Source organism: Engystomops pustulosus, chromosome 1, assembly GCF_040894005.1.
Source record: "Engystomops pustulosus chromosome 1, aEngPut4.maternal, whole genome shotgun sequence".
NCBI lineage: Eukaryota > Metazoa > Chordata > Amphibia > Anura > Leptodactylidae > Engystomops > Engystomops pustulosus.
In genome coordinates this window covers 291,756,566-291,779,367 of record NC_092411.1, presented here as the reverse complement: position 1 = coordinate 291,779,367, position 22,802 = coordinate 291,756,566, and the positions used below count along the sequence as shown (strand labels likewise).

General features: G+C 43.1%; 2 protein-coding genes across 2 annotated transcripts in view; both read right to left on the bottom strand.

Moving 5' to 3' along the window:
- Window positions 1-16,777, bottom strand: part of LOC140129283 (vomeronasal type-2 receptor 1-like) — a 58,408-nt gene extending 41,631 nt beyond the window's left edge. Inside the window, exon 1 of the mRNA XM_072150726.1 lies at window positions 16,623-16,777. Within this exon, the coding sequence (XP_072006827.1) occupies window positions 16,623-16,777 (155 nt within the window). The remainder of the gene's footprint in view (window positions 1-16,622) is intronic.
- LOC140113606 (vomeronasal type-2 receptor 26-like) overlaps window positions 1-22,802 on the bottom strand; it is a 174,578-nt gene that overhangs the window by 90,666 nt on the left and 61,110 nt on the right. The gene's annotated exons all lie outside the window — the stretch shown is intronic.

Below are 22,802 nucleotides of genomic sequence, written 5' to 3'. Positions count from 1 at the left end.
TTTAAAAAAAAAAAAAAAAAAAATATTATCCTCATTGGGATTTGAACCCAGAACCTGCAGTGTCCATGTACAATAATAACACAGCGCCTCAACCCACTGAGCTATAACCTCAGTGATTAACAAGTGGAGAATTTTGGTAACTAAGAACTATATACTGCCTTGGTATATAGGGAGGGATCTTCTCAGATTATTGTAATTATTGAGACTATTATTATTATTATTATTATTATTGAGATGATTATTATTATTTTTACCATTATTAATAATCATCTCCATAATAATAAAATTTATAATAATAATAATAATAATAATAATAATAATAATAATAGCCTCAATAATTACAATAATAATCTCTGAGAAGATCCCTCTCTATATATCAGTGCATTAGTCTGTGTCACAGTGTAAATGGCAGATAACATGTCTTACTTACCAGAAATCCTCAGCTCTGTATCACTGGGCTTATAGCTCAGTTAGTTAGGCTCCTGTCTATGGTGCAGAGGGTCCCAGGTTCGAATCTCAGCCTGGCCAAAACTTTATGTAATTTAATTATATAAATAGCTTGTGTCTGGGGAAGACCTGGAGACCATATATGGACAGATAGAGATCTGAGCTGATGACGTGGTCCCTGCTCTCTCCACTAAGCCGACACTTCTCTGAAAAGGATTCCCTGCCCGATGTCTGCTCTGGGGAACCCTAGGAGATGCACTGACCATATATGGACAGATAGAGATCTGAGCTGATGATGTGGTCCCTGCTCTCTCCACTAAGCCGACACTTCTCTGAAAAGGATTCCCTGCCCGATGTCTGCTCTGGGGAACCCTAGGAGATGCAGAGACCATATATGGACAGATCTGAAGCTGATGACGTGGTCCCTGCTCTGCGCTAAGCCCGACACTTCTCTGAAAAGGATTCCCTCCCGATGTCTGTAGAAGCCATTCTGTACTGTGAGTTCAGACTTTCAAAGTATTTACTATGCGGACACAGCAGCGGGACACAGCGGGACCTGGGGGGAGAATCCGTGACAATATCATACCTGCCCGTGACGCGGGGCAGGGGTACGAAAAACGGGAAAGTCCCGTCAAAATCGGGACAGTTGGGAGCTATGCATACATGGCACAGGGTGTACACAGCAGTATATACCCCCCTCAGACATTACATACATGGCACAGGATGTACACAGCAGTATATACCCCCTCAGACATTACATACATGGCACAGGATGTACACTGCAGTATATACCCCCTCAGACATTACATACATGGCACAGGGTGTACACAGCAGTATATACCCCCCTCAGACATTACATACATGGCACAGGATGTACACAGCAGTATATACCCCCCTCAGACATTACATACATGGCACAGAATGTACACAGCAGTATATACCACCTCAGACATTACATACATGGCACAGGGTGTACACAGCAGTATATACCACCTCAGACATTACATACATGGCACAGGGTGTACACAGCAGTATATACCCCCTCAGACATTACATACATGACACAGGATGTACACAGCAGTATATACCCCCTCAGACATTACATACATGACACAGGGTGTACACAGCAGTATATACCCCCTCAGACATTACATACATGGCACAGGATGTACACAGCAGTATATACCCCCTCAGACATTACATACATGACACAGGATGTACACAGCAGTATATACCCCCCTCAGACATTACATACATGGCACAGAATGTACACAGCAGTATATACCCCCTCAGACATTACATACATGACACAGGGTGTACACAGCAGTATATACCCCCTCAGACATTACATACATGACACAGGATGTACACAGCAGTATATACCCCTCAGACATTACATACATGACACAGGATGTACACAGCAGTATATACCTCCTCAGACATTACATACATGACACAGGGTGTACACAGCAGTATATACCCCCTTAGACATTACATACATGACACAGGGTGTACACAGCAGTATATACCCCCTCAGACATTACATACATGGTGCAGGATGTACACAGCAGTATATACCCCCTCAGACATTACATACATGGCACAGGATGTACACTGCAGTATATACCCCCTCAGACATTACATACATGACACAGGATGTACACAGCAGTATATACCCCCTCAGACATTACATACATGGCACAGGATGTACACAGCAGTATATACCCCCTCAGACATTACATACATGGCACAGGATGTACACAGCAGTATATACCTCCTCAGACATTACATACATGACACAGGGTGTACACAGCAGTATATACCCCCTCAGACATTACATACATGACACAGGATGTATGATATACACAGCAGTATATACCCCCTCAGACATTACATACATGACACAGGGTGTACACAGCAGTATATACCCCCTCAGACATTACATACATGACACAGGATGTACACAGCAGTATATACCTCCTCAGACATTACATACATGACACAGGATGTACACAGCAGTATATACCCCCTCAGACATTACATACATGACACAGGATGTACACAGCAGTATATACCCCCTCAGACATTACATACATGACACAGGGTGTACACAGCAGTATATACCCCCTCAGACATTCCATACATGGCACAGGATGTACACAGCAGTATATACCCCCTCAGACATTACATACATGGCACAGGATGTACACAGCAGTATATACCACCTCAGACATTACATACATGGCACAGGATGTACACAGCAGTATATACCCCCTCAGACATTACATACATGACACAGGATGTACACAGCAGTATATACCCCCTCAGACATTACATACATGACACAGGATGTATGATATACACAGCAGTATATACCCCCTCAGACATTACATACATGACACAGGGTGTACACAGCAGTATATACCCCTCAGACATTACATACATGGCACAGGATGTACACAGCAGTATATACCACCTCAGACATTACATACATGACACAGGATGTACACAGCAGTATATACCCCCTCAGACATTACATACATGACACAGGATGTACACAGCAGTATATACCCCCTCAGACATTACATACATGGCACAGGATGTACACAGCAGTATATACCCCCTCAGGCATTACATACATGGCACAGGATGTACACAGCAGTATATACCCCCTCAGGCATTACATACATGGCACAGGATGTACACAGCAGTATATACCCCTCAGACATTACATACATGGCACAGGATGTACACAGCAGTATATACCTCCTCAGACATAACATACATGACACAGGATGTACACAGCAGTATATACCCCTCAGACATTACATACATGGCACAGGGTGTACACAGCAGTATATACCCCTCAGACATTACATACATGGCACAGGGTGTACACAGCAGTATATACCTCCTCAGACATTACATACATGGCACAGGGTGTACACAGCAGTATATACCACCTCAGACATTACATACATGACACAGGGTGTACACAGCAGTATATACCCCCTCAGACATTACATACATGACACAGGGTGTACACAGCAGTATATACCCCCTCAGACATTACATACATGACACAGGGTGTACACAGCAGTATATACCACCTCAGACATTACATACATGACACAGGATGTACACAGCAGTATATACCCCCCTCAGACATTACATACATGGCACAGGGTGTACACAGCAGTATATACCCCCTCAGACATTACATACATGGCACAGGATGTACACAGCAGTATATACCCCCTCAGACATTACATACATGACACAGGATGTACACAGCAGTATATACCCCCTCAGACATTACATACATGACACAGGGTGTACACAGCAGTATATACCCCCTCAGACATTACATACATGACACAGGATGTACACAGCAGTATATACCCCCTCAGACATTACATACATGGCACAGGATGTACACTGCAGTATATACCCCCTCAGACATTACATACATGACACAGGGTGTACACAGCAGTATATACTCCCTCAGACATTACATACATGACACAGGATGTACACAGCAGTATATACCCCCTCAGACATTACATACATGACACAGGATGTACACAGCAGTATATACCCCCTCAGACATTACATACATGACACAGGATGTACACAGCTGTATATACCCCCTCAGACATTACATACATGACACAGGGTGTACACAGCAGTATATACCACCTCAGACATTACATACATGGCACAGGATGTACACAGCAGTATATACCCCCTCAGACATTACATACATGACACAGGATGTACACAGCAGTATATACCCCCTCAGACATTACATACATGACACAGGATGTACACAGCTGTATATACCCCCTCAGACATTACATACATGACACAGGGTGTACACAGCAGTATATACCCCCTCAGACATTACATACATGGCACAGGGTGTACACAGCAGTATATACTCCCTCAGACATTACATACATGACACAGGATGTACACAGCAGTATATACCACCTCAGACATTACATACATGACACAGGATGTACACAGCAGTATATACCCCATCAGACATTACATACATGACACAGGGTGTACACAGCAGTATATACCCCCTCAGACATTACATACATGACACAGGATGTACACAGCAGTATATACCCCCTCAGACATTACATACATGACACAGGATGTACACAGCAGTATATACCCCCTCAGACATTACATACATGGCACAGGGTGTACACAGCAGTATATACCCCCTCAGACATTACATACATGGCACAGGATGTACACAGCAGTATATACCCCCTCAGACATTACATACATGGCACAGGATGTACACAGCAGTATATACTCCCTCAGACATTACATACATGACACAGGGTGTACACTGCAGTATATACCCCCTCAGACATTACATACATGACACAGGGTGTACACAGCAGTATATACCCCCTCAGACATTACATACATGGCACAGGGTGTACACTGCAGTATATACCCCCTCAGACATTACATACATGGCACAGGGTGTACACAGCAGTATATACCCCCTCAGACATTACATACATGGCACAGGGTGTACACAGCAGTATATACCCCCTCAGACATTACATACACTGCACAGGGTGTATACAGCAGTATATACCCCCTCAGACATTACATACATGACACAGGATGCACACAGCAGTATATACCCCCTCAGACATTACATACATGACACAGGGTGTACACAGCAGTATATACCCCCTCAGACATTACATACATGGCACAGGATGTACACAGCAGTATATACCCCCTCAGACATTACATACATGACACAGGATGTACACAGCAGTATATACCCCCTCAGACATTACATACATGACACAGGGTGTACACAGCAGTATATACCCCCTCAGACATTACATACATGGCACAGGATGTACACAGCAGTATATACCCCCTCAGACATTACATACATGGCACAGGGTGTACACAGCAGTATATACCCCCTCAGACATTACATACATGACACAGGATGTACACAGCAGTATATACCCCCTCAGACATTACATACATGACACAGGATGTACACAGCAGTATATACCCCCTCAGGCATTACATACATGACACAGGATGTACACAGCAGTATATACCCCTCAAACATTACATACATGACACAGGGTGTACACAGCAGTATATACCCCCTCAGACATTACATACATGGCACAGGATGTACACAGCAGTATATACCCCCTCAGACATTACATACATGACACAGGATGTACACAGCAGTATATACCTCCTCAGACATTACATTCATGGCACAGGATGTACACAGCAGTATATACCCCCTCAGACATTACATACATGACACAGGATGTACACAGCAGTATATACCCCCTCAGACATTACATACATGGCACAGGATGTACACAGCAGTATATACCCCCTCAGACATTACATACAAGGCACAGGATGTATGGTATACACAGCAGTATATACCCCCTCAGACATTACATACATGACACAGGATGTATGATATACACAGCAGTATATACCCCCTCAGACATTACATACATGGCACAGGGTGTACACTGCAGTATATACCCCCTCAGACATTACATACATGGCACAGGATGTACACAGCAGTATATACCCCCTCAGACATTACATACATGGCACAGGGTGTACACAGCAGTATATACCCCCTCAGACATTACATTCATGACACAGGATGTACACAGCAGTATATACCACCTCAGACATTACATACATGACACAGGGTGTACACAGCAGTATATACCCCCTCAGACATTACATACATGGCACAGGATGTACACAGCAGTATATACCCCCTCAGACATTACATACATGGCACAGGATGTACACTGCAGTATATACCCCCTCAGACATTACATACATGACACAGGGTGTACACAGCAGTATATACCCCCTCAGACATTACATTCATGACACAGGATGTACACAGCAGTATATACCACCTCAGACATTACATACATGACACAGGGTGTACACAGCAGTATATAGCCCCTCAGACATTACATACATGGCACAGGATGTACACAGCAGTATATACCCCCTCAGACATTACATACATGACACAGGGTGTACACAGCAGTATATACTGTAGCAATATGTTATATGCTATCCTGGCCTCTAGGGGTCTCACTACTTGTGTGTGTGTACAGTAAAGCAGGTAACAACTTGTTGGTAGACAGACATGAGTATGTGACATGTGTAATGGCAGCTTGTTGAATAAAGAGCCTGAGACCAACCACAGTGTGTGAAGCCAATACAGGAGAGTCAACTAACAGAACATGGTGGCAGCTGGGCACAGAACCTGTGTATAACAAGTCTGCATCTCCTGAGAACCTGTGTTAGTCACAGCAAATGTAAGTACAGAGTCCCTGATAAGACTGCACAATGGAGAGTGGCCTGAAACCCCCTCAGACACTGGATGTCACTTCTTCCAATCTGTCACAGACCTGGAGACACTGGAAGGAAGAGTTCACCCTGTATGTGGATCTGACAGTGGCCCAAAGGGACGAGAAGAGGAAAGTAAAGCTCTTTTACTACCTTATTGGGGAAAAGGTGAGAGAAATAGCCAATACCCTAATCCCAGAAATCTCTGACAGTCTGGTGCTAGAGGACATTGTGCAGGCATTTGACAAACACTGTGACCCCAAAAAGAATGAGACTGTGGAGAGGTACAAGTTCTTCTCAAGGGATCAGGAGGTTGGGGAGAATGTGGACAGATATGTGACAGAACTGAGGAGACTGGCGGCAACATGTGGCTTTGGAGAAATAAGAGACTCTCTCATCAGAGACAGGATAGTGTGTGGCATCAGAGACTCTCACCTCAGAGAAAGGTTACTGAGGGAGGAAGAGCTGACCCTAGTGAGATGCCTGCAGATCTGCAGGGCCGCTGAGCTGACAAAGGACAGCCTGAAGATGATGGAAGCCACCAGGGATGAGGCAGTACATGCTGTATATGGGAGAGCCAAAGCAAGGCCCAGGCTCCCTGAAAGCACCATCCAGTGCACATATTGTGGGAAAAGACATGAGAGAGACAAAGAGAAGTGTCCTGCATATGGTGAAACCTGCAGGATTTGTGGGAAGAGGAACCATTTCTCAGCTCTGTGCAGACTAAAACGGAGCAAACAGCACAGACAAGTGCACACAATGACACAGGACACAGACAGTGATGAGGACATTACATGGCTACAGCTGCAGCCTGCAACAGAGAATGTCCATGTGCTCAAGCAGCAAGTAGCAAAGGAGATGAAACAGTTATTTGCAACCTTTTTGTTGGATGAGCAGCCTATTAGATTTCAGCTGGATTGTGGAGCAAGCTGCAATGTAATTCCATGTGCGCTGCTGAAAAAGCAGGTTTCCATTGAGCCCTCGGACAAGATCCTGGTGATGTACAACAAAAGTGTTTTGAAACCAATGGGGACCTGCAAGCTTAAATTAAGGAACCCATGTAACAAAAAGAGTTACAAGGTGGAATTTACAGTGCTGCCTGGTAGTGATCATGTACCATTACTGGGTGTAAAAGCAGTTCAGGCGATGGACTTAATAAAGGTGCAGACCCACAACATAATGGCTGTTGAAGTGTCCCAGAATATACAAAATTCAAAACCAAAAATACTCGATCTTGAGACTATAAAAACAGAATATGCTGATTTATTTGAAGGTGATGGGTGCCTAGAAGGTAAATATAAACTAGAAATTGATCACACGGTGCCACCTACTAGATTACCGGCAAGAAGGGTGCCTGTAGCTTTAATGCAACCACTAAAAGAGGAGCTACAGGATCTACGGGAGCGAGGAATGATAGCACCAGTCCTGAAGAGCACAGACTGGATCAGCAGTTTGGTCATAGTCAAGAAACTATCTGGTAAATTAAGAATATGCATTGATCCTAAGCCACTGAATAAAGCACTAAAAAGAAATCACTATCCAATGCCTACAATAGAAGATATTCTACCAGATTTATCAAAGGCTAAAATATTTTCAGTATGTGATGTAAAAAATGGATTCTGGCATGTAGAACTGGATGAAAAATCAAGTTCACTGACTACATTTTCATCCCCTTTTGGACGCTTTAAATGGCTAAGAATGCCCATGGGACTAAGTCCTGCTCCAGAGGTGTTCCAGCAGAAATTGATGCAAGCCTTGGAAGGACTCCCTGGAGTCAAAACAATAGCAGATGATATACTTATAGTGGGAGAAGGGGAAGACATGGAATTGGCCATCAAGGATCATGACCAGAAAATGATACAATTTCTGGAGCGATGTAGAGCAAAGCAAATAAAGTTAAACAAGGAGAAATTCAAACTGAAAATGACAGAAGTCCCATATATCGGACATCTTCTTACCTCAAATGGTGTAAAACTTGACCCGGAAAAGGTAAGGGCAGTACAAGACATGCCTACCCCAAAAGATGTTTGTGGAGTTCAGCGATTTCTGGGGATGGTAAATTACCTATCAAAGTTTTGCAAGCATCTAGCAGACATGTGTGAGCCACTGAGACAGCTTACACACAAAGATGTCCTCTGGGAATGGACAGAATCACAGGAAAGTGCTTTCCAGGCAGTGAAGAAGGCAATTGCAGATGCAACAATCCTAAGGTATTTTGATCCAGATAAAGAGGTGGTGGTACAATGTGATGCTTCAGAAAAAGGCCTTGGAGCAACACTGATGCAGGTGCAACAGCCAGTTACATTTGCAAGCAGGGCACTAACACCAACAGAACAGGGATATGCACAGATTGAGAAGGAATTACTGGCCGTGGTATTTGGGCTGGAGAGGTTCCACCAGTACACTTATGGTCGCCGAGTGACTGTGCAGTCTGATCACAAGCCTTTGGAGAGTATTACCAAAAAAACGCTACTAAATGCCCCAAAGAGACTGCAGCGCATGCTCTTACGACTTCAAAAATATGAGTTTGACATTTGCTTCTGTCCGGGGAAAGACTTACTGATTGCAGATACTCTAAGTAGAGCTTACCTACCCATCACAAAGAATGAAGAAAAAGAAATGGAAAGCATCAATATGGCTGACTACCTAGCAGTGTCAAAGGAAAAACTGAAACAAATTCAGACATTTACAGAGAAAGATAAAACTCTCCAGATTCTCAAAACGGTCATTGTGCAAGGCTGGCCAAAGTACAAGCAGCAAGCACCAAAGGAAGTCTCTCCATTCTTTCACACCAGAGATGAGCTTTCAGTTCATCAAGGAATCATCTTTAAGGGAGATAGAGCTGTGATACCAGAATCGCTCAGAAGAGACATACTAAAAAACTTGCACTCTACTCATCTAGGCATTGAAGGCTGTCTACGCCGTGCACGGGAATCTGTCTATTGGCCAGGTATGAATGACCACATTAAAAATTACATAGCACAATGTGAAATATGTGCGTCACATAGTGATAAGCAACCGAAGGAGACATTGCAACCACATGCAATTCCAAAGAGGCCATGGTCAAAGATAGGCACGGACCTCTTCACATGGAATGACAAAGAATATCTGATCACAGTGGATTATTTCTCCAACTTCTGGGAAGTGGACTATCTGCAGGATACAAGGGCAAGAACGGTGATTAAAAAACTCAAGGCCCATTTTGCCAGGTATGGCATTCCTGACACTGTGTTCTCTGACAATGCTGCTCAATTTACCTCTGAAGAATTTAAAAGGTTTAGCACGACGTGGGAATTTGACCATCAGACATCATCTCCAGGATATCCCCAAAGTAATGGGAAAGCAGAGTCAGCAGTAAAAACAGCTAAAAGACTAATGCAAAAAGCAAAGCAGGCAGGTTCAGATGTATACCTGTCTATACTGGATCACAGAAACACCCCCACACAAGGCCTCCACAGTAGCCCAGCTCAGAGGCTCATGAGTAGACGGACCAGGACACTCTTACCAACTGCTAGTCATTTACTTAAGCCAAAGCTTATGAAACAAGTTGATGATCAATTGAGAAAAAATCAAGAGAGGCAAGCTTTCTACTATAACAAATCGGCAAAAGATCTGCCTGAACTTCAGAGAAATGATAATGTGCGGATCCAGCCCAGCAGCAAATATGACAAGCACTGGCTAAAGGCAAAGGTGGTCCAGAAGCTGGGGCCTCGCACTTATGAAGTTGAAACAGAGGAGGGAAGGAGACTAAGGAGAAATCGCAGACATCTGAGAAAAACGCATGAACACTATGATGCTTGGCCATTTGAACGTTATCCAGATATCCAAGACAATGAGACGGCAAGCACAAGCCAGGAGACAACAGGGGCAGCTGAGAATGAAGCTGCGAGGAGTGAGGACAGTAACCAGAGAGAAGACAGTGTGACAGAACCAGAAGAACACTCAGATGTTTGTGGCAAAACATCTTATGTTACACGAGCTGGAAGGATGATACAAAGGCCAGCTCACCTCAAGGATTACACCTAAATAGACTTATTATGTTTTTTTTTATTATTGTTTCATGTTTAACAGTTTTCTTATATTTAATTGTTCCATTTAAAAGAGAAAGGATGTAGCAATATGTTATATGCTATCCTGGCCTCTAGGGGTCTCACTACTTGTGTGTGTGTGTACAGTAAAGCAGGTAACAACTTGTTGGTAGACAGACATGAGTATGTGACATGTGTAATGGCAGCTTGTTGAATAAAGAGCCTGAGACCAACCACAGTGTGTGAAGCCAATACAGGAGAGTCAACTAACAGAACATATACCACCTCAGACATTACATACATGACACAGGGTGTACACAGCAGTATATACCACCTCAGACATTACATACATGACACAGGGTGTACACAGCAGTATATACCCCCTCAGACATTACATACATGACACAGGGTGTACACAGCAGTATATACCCCCTCAGACATTACATACATGACACAGGATGTACACAGCAGTATATACCCCCTCAGACATTACATACATGACACAGGATGTACACAGCAGTATATACCCCCTCAGACATTACATACATGACACAGGATGTACACAGCAGTATATACCCCCTCAGACATTACATACATGACACAGGATGTACACAGCAGTATATACCTCCTCAGACATTACATACATGGCACAGGGTGTACACAGCAGTATATACCCCCTCAGACATTACATACATGACACAGGATGTACACAGCAGTATATACCCCCTCAGACATTACATACATGACACAGGGTGTACACAGCAGTATATACCTCCTCAGACATTACATACACGGCACAGGGTGTACACAGCAGTATATACCCCTCAGACATTACATACATGACACAAGATGTACACAGCAGTATATACCCCCTCAGACATTACATACATGACACAGGATGTACACAGCAGTATATACCCCCTCAGACATTACATACATGGCACAGGATGTACACAGCAGTATATACCCCCTCAGACATTACATACATGACACAGGGTGTACACAGCAGTATATACCCCCTCAGACATTACATACATGACACAGGATGTACACAGCAGTATATACCTCCTCAGACATTACATACATGACACAGGGTGTACACAGCAGTATATACCCCCTCAGACATTACATACATGACACAGGATGTACACAGCAGTATATACCCCCTCAGACATTACATACATGACACAGGATGTACACAGCAGTATATACCCCTCAGACATTACATACATGACACAGGGTGTACACAGCACTATATACCCCCCTCAGACATTACATACATGGCACAGGATGTACACAGCAGTATATACCCCCTCAGACATTACATACATGGCACAGGGTGTACACAGCAGTATATACCCCCCTCAGACATTACATACAAGGCACAGGATGTACACAGCAGTATATACCCCCTCAGACATTACATACATGACACAGGATGTACACAGCAGTATATACCCCCTCAGACATTACATACATGGCACAGGATGTACACAGCAGTATATACCCCCTCAGACATTACATACATGACACAGGATGTACACAGCAGTATATACCCCCTCAGACATTACATACATGGCACAGGGTGTACACAGCAGTATATACCCCCTCAGACATTACATACATGGCACAGGGTGTACACAGCAGTATATACCCCTCAGACATGACATACATGACACAGGATGTACACAGCAGTATATACCTCCTCAGACATTACATACATGACACAGGATGTACACAGCAGTATATACCCCCTCAGACATTACATACATGGCACAGGGTGTACACAGCAGTATATACCCCCTCAGACATTACATACATGGCACAGGATGTACACAGCAGTATATACCACCTCAGACATTACATACATGGCACAGGGTGTACACAGCAGTATATACCCCCTCAGACATTACATACATGGCACAGGGTGTACACAGCAGTATATACCACCTCAGACATTACATACATGACACAGGGTGTACACAGCAGTATATACCCCCTCAGACATTACATACATGGCACAGGGTGTACACAGCAGTATATACCACCTCAGACATTACATACAGGGAACAGGGTGTACACAGCAGTATATACCCCCTCAGACATTACATACATGGCACAGGATGTACACTGCAGTATATACCCCCTCAGACATTACATACATGGCACAGGATGTACACAGCAGTATATACCCCCTCAGACATTACATACATGGCACAGGGTGTACACTGCAGTATATACCCCCTCAGACATTACATACATGGCACAGGGTGTACACAGCAGTATATACCCCCTCAGACATTACATACATGACACAGGGTGTACACAGCAGTATATACCCCCTCAGACATTACATACATGACACAGGGTGTACACAGCAGTATATACCCCCTCAGACATTACATACATGGCACAGGGTGTACACTGCAGTATATACCCCCTCAGACATTACATACATGACACAGGGTGTACACAGCAGTATATACCCCCTCAGACATTACATACATGGCACAGGATGTACACTGCAGTATATACCCCCTCAGACATTACATACATGGCACAGGATGTACACAGCAGTATATACCCCCTCAGACATTACATACATGGCACAGGGTGTACACTGCAGTATGTACCCCCTCAGACATTACATACATGGCACAGGGTGTACACTGCAGTATATACCCCCTCAGACATTACATACATGGCACAGGGTGTACACAGCAGTATATACCTCCTCAGACATTACATACATGACACAGGGTGTACACAGCAGTATATACCCCTCAGACATTACATACATGGCACAGGGTGTACACAGCAGTATATACCCCCTCAGACATTACATACATGACACAGGGTGTACACAGCAGTATATACCCCCTCAGACATTACATACATGGCACAGGATGTACACAGCAGTATATACCCCCTCAGACATTACATACATGGCACAGGATGTACACAGCAGTATATACCCCCTCAGACATTACATACATGGCACAGGGTGTACACTGCAGTATATACCCCCTCAGACATTACATACAAGGCACAGGATGTATGGTATACACAGCAGTATATACCCCCTCAGACATTACATACATGACACAGGATGTACACAGCAGTATATACCTCCTCAGACATTACATACATGGCACAGGATGTACACAGCAGTATATACCCCCTCAGACATTACATACATGGCACAGGGTGTACACAGCAGTATATACCCCCTCAGACATTACATACATGACACAGGATGTACACAGCAGTATATACCCCCTCAGACATTACATACATGACACAGGATGTACACAGCAGTATATACCTCCTCATACATTACATACATGACACAGGGTGTACACAGCAGTATATATCACCTCAGACATTACATACATGACACAGGGTGTACACAGCAGTATATACCCCCTCAGACATTACATACATGACACAGGATGTACACAGCAGTATATACCCCCTCAGACATTACATACATGACACAGGGTGTACACAGCAGTATATACCCCCTCAGACATTACATACATGGTGCAGGATGTACACAGCAGTATATACCCCCTCAGACATTACATACATGGCACAGGATGTACACAGCAGTATATACCCCCTCAGACATTACATACATGACACAGGATGTACACAGCAGTATATACCCCCTCAGACATTACATACATGGCACAGGGTGTACACTGCAGTATGTACCCCCTCAGACATTACATACATGGCACAGGGTGTACACTGCAGTATATACCCCCTCAGACATTACATACATGGCACAGGGTGTACACAGCAGTATATACCACCTCAGACATTACATACATGACACAGGGTGTACACAGCAGTATATACCCCCTCAGACATTACATACATGACACAGGGTGTACACAGCAGTATATACCCCCTCAGACATTACATACATGGCACAGGATGTACACAGCAGTATATACCCCCTCAGACATTACATACATGGCACAGGATGTACACAGCAGTATATACCCCCTCAGACATTACATACATGGCACAGGGTGTACACTGCAGTATATACCCCCTCAGACATTACATACAAGGCACAGGATGTATGGTATACACAGCAGTATATACCCCCTCAGACATTACATACATGACACAGGATGTACACAGCAGTATATACCTCCTCAGACATTACATACATGGCACAGGATGTACACAGCAGTATATACCCCCTCAGACATTACATACATGGCACAGGGTGTACACTGCAGTATATACCCCCTCAGACATTACATACAAGGCACAGGATGTATGGTATACACAGCAGTATATACCCCCTCAGACATTACATACATGACACAGGATGTACACAGCAGTATATACCTCCTCAGACATTACATACATGGCACAGGATGTACACAGCAGTATATACCCCCTCAGACATTACATACATGGCACAGGGTGTACACAGCAGTATATACCCCCTCAGACATTACATACATGACACAGGATGTACACAGCAGTATATACCCCCTCAGACATTACATACATGACACAGGATGTACACAGCAGTATATACCTCCTCATACATTACATACATGACACAGGGTGTACACAGCAGTATATATCACCTCAGACATTACATACATGACACAGGGTGTACACAGCAGTATATACCCCCTCAGACATTACATACATGACACAGGATGTACACAGCAGTATATACCCCCTCAGACATTACATACATGACACAGGGTGTACACAGCAGTATATACCCCCTCAGACATTACATACATGGTGCAGGATGTACACAGCAGTATATACCCCCTCAGACATTACATACATGGCACAGGATGTACACAGCAGTATATACCCCCTCCGACATTACATACATGACACAGGGTGTACACAGCAGTATATACCCCCTCAGACATTACATACATGACACAGGGTGTACACAGCAGTATATACCCCCTCAGACATTACATACATGACACAGGGTGTACACAGCAGTATATACCCCCTCAGACATTACATACATGACACAGGATGTACACAGCAGTATATACCCCCTCAGACATTACATACATGACACAGGATGTACACAGCAGTATATACCCCCTCAGACATTACATACATGGCACAGGATGTACACAGCAGTATATACCCCCTCAGACATTACACAGGATGTACACAGCAGTATATACCCCCTCAGACATTACATACATGGCACAGGATGTACACAGCAGTATATACCCCCTCAGACATTACATACATGACACAGGGTGTACACAGCAGTATATACCCCCTCCGACATTACATACATGGTGCAGGATGTACACAGCAGTATATACCCCCTCAGACATTACATACATGACACAGGATGTACACAGCAGTATATACCCCCTCAGACATTACATACATGGCACAGGATGTACACAGCAGTATATACCCCCTCAGACATTACATACATGACACAGGATGTACACAGCAGTATATACCTCCTCAGACATTACATACATGACACAGGGTGTACACAGCAGTATATACCCCCTCAGACATTACATACATGGCACAGGATGTACACAGCAGTATATACCCCCTCAGACATTACATACATGACACAGGATGTACACAGCAGTATATACCCCCTCAGGCATTACATACATGACACAGGATGTACACAGCAGTATATACCCCCTCAGACATTACATACATGACACAGGGTGTACACAGCAGTATATACCCCCATACCTCCCTCCCGTCCCGATTTTGACGTTACATTGCTGGTTTTTGGCCTCTGTCCTGTCGCCACAGGCGGCTGGGAGAATGTCACGGTCCTCCCCTCCACCGGTTTGTTCCGCCTCCTCCTGGTCTCGTAGATAAAAGCTGAAGCGCAGCCGAAACATTGGAACCAAGAGGAGGCGGGATCAGTCCCTGCTTTCTCCTCACATGGCGTCTGCTGCAGGAGTCATGTGAAGAGGTAGCTCCACCCCTGACTAGCCCAGCCCCCTCCACGAGTCTGTTGAGCCCGGCAGAAGAAATGATTGCTGCAGGGGAACAAGGAAACGTAGGAAACAGGAGACAGGCAGCCACAGGGAGAGAAAGCTGTAGGTCAGGGGGAGATTAGAGAACAGTGGGAGCTGGGGAACAGGAGGAGGCTGCTGGGGGGCAGGAGGAAGAGGAACGTTTTTCCACTAATCAAGTTAGGCCCTATTTACAGTGTTGTGTTTAAAGGGAACCTACCACCACGATTCTACCTATAATAGGTAGATCGGGTGGTAGGTGGATGAATGGGATGTAAGGATAGCCTTTTTAGGGCTAATCCTTACGTCCCTGCTATCCTTTTGTAAACTTTAATGTCTTTATATGCAAATTTTTTCAAGTGGCTACTGGGGCGTGGAGTAGCCGGACATGAGGCTACTAGTCGCGGCTACTCCACGCCCCAGTAGCCTCGTTCCTCTGCCTACCAGGTAATCTTCGGTGCACTGCTCCTCGTAGCTGCATGACCTCCTGCAAATACCATGCGCTGTGTGCATGCGCAGAACGCAGGCCTACAGGTGCGCAGCCGTAGCTCCGAGGCCAGCGCTACTGTGCATGCGCGCAGCTACGCCACCTAAAAAAATTAGCATGTTTCATCTGCGTTTTGCATGCCGTTTCCATAGTGTTTATGTGCCATGCAATTACGCTAAAGTGACATTTCTGCTGTGTTTATACTTCCACTGTTGTGTTTAAGCTTCTGTCGTGTTTGCATTACATTTGCGTTTACTTTGGGTTTGTGTTTACGTCCTGCTTACACTCACATTTACGTAGCAATTGCTTTTATGTTGCATTTGTGTATATGTCGCGTTTACACTTACATTTAGGCAGAGTTTGCCATGTTTACATCACGTTAACACTTATGTGGAGTTTGCATTGCATTTACGTTTATGTGGCAATTGTGATTCTGTCGCATTAACACATACATTTACGTGCCGCTTGTGTTTATGTGATTGAATCACATTTATGCGTATGTGGTGTTTTCATTTATGTGTTGTTTGCATTTATTTCATGTTTACATTGCGTTTATACTTTGGTGGCCCTTATGTAACATTTGCACTTTACATGGCATTCGTGATGCAATTATGTTGTATTTGCAATTACATGGCGTTTGCTTTGTGTTCAGGTTGCATTTGCATTTACCTGACCTTCACATTGTATTTGCGTTTGTCGCACTTGCATCGCATTTGCTTTTACATCTGCATGGCTTTGAATTTGTATGGCATTTGTCTTCACAATTACATACCGTTTACACAGTGTTTGTGCTTACATTGTGTTTATATTGCACTTGTATTACATTTACATTGCATATGTGTTTACAATGAATTTGCGTTTACACTACGCTCATGTTTCCACCGTGTTTGCATCCTGGTCACATTGCAATGTGTAAAATTGCATTTTTGCAAACACAGTGTAAATGCAAAGTTGACAGAATGCTAGCAGAATGTGAGTGAACACAGCCTTTAGATGAACATAGACAAAAACCAAAGCTGATTACTGTTCACAGTAGCTTCTCTGACATTGTCTGCCACTGATTGGACAGTATGAGAGAATATTAGCATAACATGCACCTCCAGCTCCAGCCCCTCCTCTCTGATTAAAATGGTCAGATACTGGGACTGAGAACTCCGCAAGTGTGGGAGCTGCAAAGAAAATTATAAGTGCTCCTGAATCTGTATAGAAGCCCCTACAGAATGGTATGTGCATATCCACATATGTGTGGTGGTGAAAGGTTCTGTTTAAGTCTTAACATCCGGGCACATTTTGGTTTGCAAGCTGGGGGGTCCCTAGTCGTATGACCAGTCCGTGGCCTATGGGACACTTAATCCAACACTGTGTGTATCATAAGCTGTGCCGACGTCTCACTACTTTCACAGGATTCCGGGAGCTCGGGCCTCTCCGTAGTCAGGGTCCCCTAAACACAGCCCCACTAAACCTTCTGTGATCGTGGCCCTGGTCCAGGTTAATGTACTCTTGGCACCATGCTGAAGTCATTTTATTCACTGACTAGATGGGAATAGCCTTCTCCTTTTGTTTTTGTTTTTTATCAAATTGGAAATTAATGTATCCCCCTTGTGCCCCTGTGTATATAACCTTCTTCTAGCTAGAAGAATAAGTTAGGCAGGTTTACAACTTTATTCCTGAGGTCAGCAAGGGTAATACAGTAAGTCTGTTTGGGCCTTAGATTTCTCGCAAAGCACTATGTTTTTTTGTCAATGAGTCAGTGGCATCCAGCAGAGGGTTTTGGCTGCACTCACACGTGACGCTAACATTGTGTTTACAAATTCAACTCTTAATACCCAGGGAGTGTCCTCGGCATGATCGCATATGCATTTCTAGAGAAACACAAGGCATCCGGTAACCAGCACCCATGTCCTTTATTATTTAAATGCAAGACAACGGGTGCTGGTGTAAATGCACAGATTCAGGTTGCTTCCCACAAAGCAGATACCTTCTCTAAACAGTACAAATTTTTCAAGAACCCTCACAAGCCATGGGTCTTGTTTAAGGTTAGGATCATAAATATTGGAAAAAGATATCTAATGTTTGACTAATTTGCCTTTAAATCTCTTAAATGTACTCAAGATGACAACATAACACATACTCTTATTCCATGTATTTGAATTCAAATGTTAAAAATACAGCATTTCACAGATATAATTCCAACCCATCTCTATCAGTCCTGGTGTACACAATTTTGGTTGCCCCTAGACTCGACCCTGGATCTTCTGAGTTTAGGGTCAGCAGGCATTTTGTTTTTCTATGTGATGCTGAGCTGCTCTCTCCATCCAGCCCCCACCCTTTCATTCCAGGAGGAGCTTGCACAGACACACACACTGACATCCTGCCAGCAAACAACAGGAGAGCTACAAGCTACAGACAGATAAGATCTTTATCCAGGGGAGGGAGAGGCATATAGCAGAGCTAATAGTGTGTGGAGTGGCTGTTATAGCAAAGTTGAGATTGTCATGTGTAATATGCATTTCATGGATCTCATCATCTCTGATCTGTCTCATCTCTTTTTCTTTGTAAGATACTATTACAATGTTCAGAAGCTAAATAAACATGTGTAGATGGACCTTGTACCCTAATGATCTAAGCACATTGTCAACACACAGCATTTCACAGCACAGAGGAAACTTAAACCTTTCTACGGCGGCGCGTCAGAAGACGATTTCGGGACATCGGGTTAGGTTGGTGCCGATTTCGGGCTGTGATATCACTGCCGGTTTCCGCCTTCCTTGCAGGACCCATCTGTAAGTAACTGAGCATGCTCAGTTACTTACACTGTACACTGCAATACAAGTGTATTGAAGTGTAAAGGCTTGAACAAGCGATCGGATGAATGTTTCTTCAAGCCAAAAGGTGGAAAATGCAGAAGAGTAAAAAAAAAAAAAGTCATTTTATAATTATAATTAAATAAATAATTGAAATAAAATTCCCATAATATCCCCAGTTACACATAAAATTCAAATAAAGTATATAAAACACAAAAACACAAAAAAAGTACATATTTGGTAGCACCGTGTCCATATTAATCTGGTCAATAAATGTAAATTGAACCCGCTCGGTGAACGACGTAAAAAAAAAAAAAAAAACTTGAAAAACTTCCCGAAATATACAATTTTTCATCAAACATCATCACAAAAAATGTTCTAAAAAGTGATCAAAAAAGTTACGTGCCCTAATATGATACGACTGAAAAGAACAACTCTTTTTGCAAAAAAATAAGCCCTCAACAAGGTCTGACAACATAAAAATACAAAAGTTATGGCCCTAAAAATTTGTCAATAGTAAAAACAATGCGATATTCTCCAATATTGGTTTTGATCAGTAAAATTGAGCAAAGATAAGAAAAATTATATAAATGACCGCAATCGTAGTGAACCAGAGAATAAAGATAAAATATTATTTTTACATTACGGTGAGCGGTGGAAAAAAAAATGCTAAAAATCCAAAATAAAAATTGATGATTTTGTTTGTGTACCCTTGAAACAGTTAATAAAATCTCATGAATAAGCTATAGACCCCCAACATGAATTATTTATACATTGTATCTCACTACGCAAATAATAAGCCTCATATGTTCGCATTACCAAAAAAAATTTAATTTCTAGCTTGTACAATGTGACAATACAAATCTGCTGTGAATGGAGCTGCTTTCATTCTATGCCCGGCCGTGCGCCCATAAAGCAGGTTACCACCACATATGAGGTATCTCTACACTCGGGAGAAATTGGGCATCAAACATTGCAGAGCGTTGTATCATTTAATTTATTCTGAAATGGTCAGTTTTGGCCTAAATTAATTTAATTTCCAAAAAAATTCAAAAGTTTCTAAATCGCAGGTCCATATTGTTTTAACCCATGTTAAATACTTAAGGGTTAATAGACTTAATAGAAGTTGTTTTACATATGTTGAGGGGTGAACTTTCTATAGTGGGGTAATTTATGGGGTTTTACTATTATTTAGGCCTCTCAGAGTCACTTGAAAGCTGAGTTGTCCCTCAAAATGTGAGATTTGGGGATTTTCATGAAAATGAGAGAAATTAAAGTTAAAGTTCTGCGGCAAATAACATCCTAGAAAAATGACCGGAAGCATAAAATATCATCTCAGCATAAAGCAGACATTCCGTAAATGTTAATTATCAAACTTTTTGGGTAGTTTTACTTCCTGTCTGGAAAGCAGAACATTTCAAACTTGGAAAATGAAGAATTTTTACAAACTTTTGCCAAATTTTCCCTTTTTTTCAGAACGAATCGCAAAACTTATCACTTAAATTTTATAACTAACATGAAGTACAATGTGTCACGAGAAAACATTCTCAAAATCACCCGGATATGTTAAAGTTTTCCGAAGTTATAACCAATTATTGTGACACAGGGCAGATTTGAAAAATGGAGTCTGGTCATTAAGATGAAAACTAGTGTCGGTGATAAGGGGTTAATGTCTCTGCTCAGAGAGTCCCCGCTCACACTCTGGAATTTTTCACACGCTGGAATTTTTTGTGACAGGAGCTAAAACAGCGATAAAACTGAGTAAAATTGTAAAGTAAGGGGTTAAAAATGATCTTTAGTGTGTAAACATCACTAGGGAGATGAGATTTGAAAATATTTTCTTTCATGGGCAAACCCTTTAAAGGACACCTGTCATCAGGTCTCTGTCACTTGTCCTGTCACCTCTACCTGTTGGAGCAGCTCACAAGGATCCCATCCCAGCCTTTATCTAGTTATTTCATACATTATTCATTGTAAAATCATCTATTCTTTATCATGTAAATGAGGCTGGTCACATGGTCAGAGGCAGTGATGTCACCCCTGTTACCCCTCCCCTCTCCTCCCTCTGTTTATGTCTGTGTGTCATGTATAGTAAAGCATTGCTAATGTCTGTGCTTTATCTGCTGACCTGCTGCATCCTCCTGATACACAGAGACACAGACATCAGCTACACAAGTGCCTGACATGTTCTGCTATAACATGGCTGCATCCTGGAGCTGTTGTATATCTCCTATACACACACACAGGCTGCAGGAGGCGTGGCCACCAGCAAGCACATGGAGCAGAGCAGCCATTACATGGAGCAGCTGTCAGTCAAGCACTGGAGGTGTGGCTGTGCCTCCCACTCATAAATAAGCTGGACAGCTTGAATATGCTAATGCTTCATTGGACATTTCACAGGTCATTTGCATACAGCTTTAGGACCTCATTGCTTAGGTTTACAGGCATGTATAGGGACAATGAAGGGAAAGAGGCAATGCTCTCTAATGGCAGTTTATGAAAATATATTTAGGGGGGTTATTTTGCATGACGGGTTCTCTTTAAGTATTACAGTCCCAGTACGGCCATCCAGCCAGCAGAGGGAATTTCCTTGTATTATATTTTTGTGCAGCCCGGG